The sequence below is a fragment of the Poecilia reticulata genome, linkage group LG19 (assembly GCF_000633615.1).
Source record: "Poecilia reticulata strain Guanapo linkage group LG19, Guppy_female_1.0+MT, whole genome shotgun sequence".
Classification (NCBI taxonomy): Eukaryota; Metazoa; Chordata; class Actinopteri; order Cyprinodontiformes; family Poeciliidae; genus Poecilia; species Poecilia reticulata.
This window is the reverse complement of record NC_024349.1, coordinates 828,112-832,358: the sequence shown is the minus strand read 5'-3', so window position 1 is coordinate 832,358 and position 4,247 is coordinate 828,112. Positions and strand designations below refer to the sequence as shown.

Sequence of the window (4,247 nt, the reverse complement as noted above, 5' to 3'; positions counted from 1 at the left end):
GCCCAGCCCGTTACCTAGCAACCCCTGCCAAGCCCAGCCCGTTACCTAGCAACCCCTGCCAAGCCCAGCCCGTTACCTAGCAACCCAGTTCTAGTTCCACTGGCAGATTATTTCACTTAAAATAAAACATATTTCCCATATTATGAGTGAAATAATCTGCCAGTAAATCTAGAGCCACTTCATCAATGGTAAGGAATTATTGACTTAAAACAAGATGAAAAGTTATTTGTATTGTTTTATTTCAACTGAACTAAAATATTTGTATTAGAAACTGAACAAAAATAAGATTTTTGTTTTTGCAGTTTTTGACCAAGTTAAGGAAACTGTACAACTTTTAGACCCTTTTTCAAAAGTTTCTAATTAAAACATTGCTTGTAAATTTTCTGCTGAGCATGTGAAGAAAATAATGTAAAAAAACCAACTATTTATCATTTTTAAGTGCAGGATAAATAAATAAATGCCTTTTGTTCTCTCAGCTGCCAGCGAACCGCCTGGTTTTCTGACGTTTCTTTTTGTCTCCCATCATGTAGCAACCGAAGGGCATCGAACCCCCGGACTTTCAAATCCAAATCGAGCGAATGAAGGCATGAATGGTGAGGGAGGCGGCGGGCGGGCGAGCGAGCGAGGACCCAGAGCGTCTGTCCGTGTGTCTGCCGGTGGGAGCGTGAGCCAAAGCCTGATGGGAAACCAGTGGAAGGAGGAGAAGCTCCAGCTGGACCAGTTTGGGCTTCGTTTCAGCTGGAATCGGGAGCTGGGCGCTAAACTTTGCTCCTTTTCACCTTCACATCAACACTGAGGCTCAATTTGCACAAAAAAAAACAGAATGAAAACATCAAAGTGCACAAAAAGGACTAAAATTACACAACTGTGATTTATACGTGTAGTCGATCAAAAAAGATCAATTAGCTTTTGTTTGAGAGCGAAATCTGCAGCTTCTGCTGTTATTTATTCTGATCTGAAGTTGAAGCCAGATATTTACGTCCTCTGTATAAAACGACACAACCTTTATTCTCACAGGTCATTTTCCTGTTTCAGCCCAGTTAGGGCAGCCGCAGCCCTATTGGGTAAATGTCAGATTATCAGGAAGACAATATTTCACTCGGATCAGAGCGTCTCTGGGCGGTTTGCTGGAGTCGATCCAAACGTTCCAGTTTTTCCTCCATCAGACTTTCCTCCATTAAAATCCAGTTAATTCCAGGGTCTTTCATTAATTAGTCAATTTAATCAAAAACGAACAACTCAATTCAAAACCCCGATCATTCATGGAGCTCCTTTAGAAACATGGATTGTTGATGCTAACATTAGCACTAGCTAATGCTAACATGTTTAGCATTAAGATGCTATCTCAGGCTAGCATAGCTTTGCTGTCAGCAGTCTTTTCCAGCGTCCAATCAGATTAAAGCAGAATTTAACCAGAGAAGAAGAAGAAGCTTCATCCTCCATCTTCTCTGTGCGTCACATTTACGGGCGTACCGGAAACGCATGAAAACAAAGGTTCCAAAAAAGAGATTCATTAAAATCTTTACTGCGATTAATAGAAATGAACGTGTTAAAGTTCCTGTGATGTTTGTCTCTGTGTTTGTTGACAAGCTGTAAATTGTCTCTTTAAGTTTCTTTTTCAGCGATGGCTTCTTCATCTCTGAGCGATGATGTGTAGCCAGGCTGATGCATCACCAGGAAACTGATATTTTCAAACGATAGGTTTAGTTTTTGCTGCTGTTTTACGCCACACTGCAAAAAACACAAAATCCACCAAGTATTTTTTTCTAGTTTCTACTGCAAAAATCTTATTACACCTGAAACGAGACAAAACTAACTTGCAACACAGTAAATAATTCCTTCATACGAATGAAAAAGCTTCAGTTCCACTGGTCAAATGTCATAAACTTGGTTTATGAATGTTTAAATTCAAAGAAATTCTTTATAAGTTGTTTAAAATCTATCAAACTGGAATGATTTCTGTAATTCTTACTGACCTAAAACAGGAAAAGTTTACTCTGATTTATCGTCAGAACCTTTTTACACAGAGGATTAATGTCTGGTTTCAACCTGCAGCCTTGGAAACTAAATCAAAAGTTTTGGTCTCAGCAGGAGCAGAGGAAACGAGTGAATGTGAGAAAATCTGCAGTGAAAAAGTTTCTGCTTTTGGAAAGTCTCCATCTTTGTTCGTGTTCTTGTGCTTCTGTTTCGCCTTCAGCTTTGCTTTAAGGACTCAGAGGAAAAGTCCGGACCAGGAAGAGGATTATCGTATGGAGTTAATCGAATGTGAGCAAGTGGACGTGTACAGCAGGAGGAGTGTAGATACGACTCGGCAGAATGTGACAGAAAGCTTATTTTTTATATCAACCTTTAGAGTCTGAGACAGAAGGAACAACTGGCGACTGTTTTCCTGTTTCCTGCTTTGGTTTTATGACTATATTGGTGTTTATTTTCAGATTCAATAAAAGTATACGCAGCTTACCCAGACTCCTGGTCTTGTTTCATGGGTAAGAATGGCCTAGTCAAAGTCCAGACGTAAGTCCTCCATCCAGTCTGACTGAGCTCAAGCGGTTAGAGATGGAGGTGAGCGTTCGTCTTCACCAAAATGATTCCTAAAAATACGTCCACACTGGATTTTCCACTTGACATTTAAAGTTCATTTTTTAAATGTTTTAAAGGTTGAATTTGTTTTGTTTTTATCTTATTTTGCTGCTACACACTTATAAATCAGTTTTCCTTATTCCTGGTTAAATGATGGTTACAAATATTATAAATAAATCTATCAGCAGCACAAACCCAGGACCTCATCTTCATTTTTCTAAAGTTTGATTTCAAGGAAGGTAAAAAGAAATTCTCCTGTATCATTCAGATTTTTATTAGATTTTTCTGACGGATCTAAATGAAAATGTTTGTTTTGATGTCAGACTGTGATGTGATGTGTCCGTAAATATCTGGTTTATATTTTACAAAATATTGCAATAACAAATTTAGTTCCCACCAGCTGATGACAAATTTTAAGTAACATGATATAACTAGTAGTAGTAGTAGTACATATATTTTATTTTTAGTAGTATCTGCAGTACTAAAAGGTACTTTTAGGATTAAAAGTGCCTTTTGCTTTTGACTTTTACTTAAAAATGTTGAAGAAACAGTGCATGGGTAGTTTCTGTTCTGTTCATCTGACATCTGAATGGCCCAACAGAATCAGCAAATAGACAATAATAGAACAATGAAGCTTGTTTATAAATATAAAGCACCTTCATAATAGTACTCAAATAGAAGTAAAAAAGCCCTGTTTTAACCCAAAGTTACTCCAGTAACTAATGAGTAAATAAAAGTAATTAGAAAGTTGATGAGGAGCGTCATTTCCCACGCCAGGCCCAGTTTGGACAGGAAACCGGGGGATACTGGCGAGTGGGAGCAGTTTTACGTCACTGCGAGTCCCAGAATAAAGCTGCGCAAACTCAGTGCGCTCAGAACATAAGCCCCGCCCCAAACTGGAGTGCTTGTGATCTGATTGGTTAAGACAGTTCGCCCTGGTGTACTGGGCGGAGCTACTGTGATGTGGCGTTATTAATCCGACTGAGATTCTACAACGGAACCGTTACCAAGAGAGAGGAGGACGACCCGAACCGAACTGACTGCTTATAAACTCAAACACCTGCCCGAAACGTCAGAAATGGACCAACGGAACCAGTTAAAGAAGAGAACCGGAGCTGCGGAGCGTAACTTTTAGCGGGGAGTTTAGTTGTTTAGGTGGGAGACGGTGAGAGTTGACGGTCGGTCGGTCGGTCGGTCCTCCGGGGAGCCAACATGGATGTCCTGGGAGAACCGGGGCGCCTCTGAGGAACCGTTTCTGGGTTACTGGAACCGAACAGTTCTTCTGGAGCAGGGCTCAGTTCACCAGGTGAGTCCGGACCGGTTCTGTTCTCATGCTGTGACAGAAGTACGCTCTAATTGTTATTTAATTAAAACTGTCATTTTTATGACACTTACGTTATTTAATCACATTATTTTTCATTTAATGCTAATCAGGAAAATAATTCAATTTATAATACGATTAAATTATTCGTTTCAATATTTTTGAAATACAGTTAAAGATATTTAACTACATTATGAGTTTATTGGGATAATTTAAAAAAATAAAGCATAAAAATATTTTTACTGTTATTACCATTAAGATGATCCAGTCTGGCTGCTAATGGTGTGAATCACTGAGTTGCTGTATTATTCACTTATTATTCCTGTGTGTGTGTGTGTGTGTGTGT

General features: G+C 39.2%; 2 protein-coding genes across 3 annotated transcripts in view; both read left to right on the top strand.

The window, feature by feature from the left end:
* Window positions 1–2,460, top strand: part of csnk1e (casein kinase 1, epsilon) — a 10,292-nt gene extending 7,832 nt beyond the window's left edge. For both annotated transcript variants that reach the window (XM_008436264.2, XM_008436265.2), the window contains exon 11: window positions 531–2,460. The gene's annotated coding sequence lies outside the window, so the exon portion shown is untranslated. The remainder of the gene's footprint in view (window positions 1–530) is intronic.
* A 1,336-nt stretch (window positions 2,461–3,796) lies between these two features.
* Window positions 3,797–4,247, top strand: part of LOC103481033 (transmembrane protein 184B) — a 14,856-nt gene continuing 14,405 nt past the window's right edge. Inside the window, 1 exon segment of the mRNA XM_074186874.1 lies at window positions 3,797–3,886. Within this exon segment, the coding sequence (XP_074042975.1) occupies window positions 3,797–3,886 (90 nt within the window).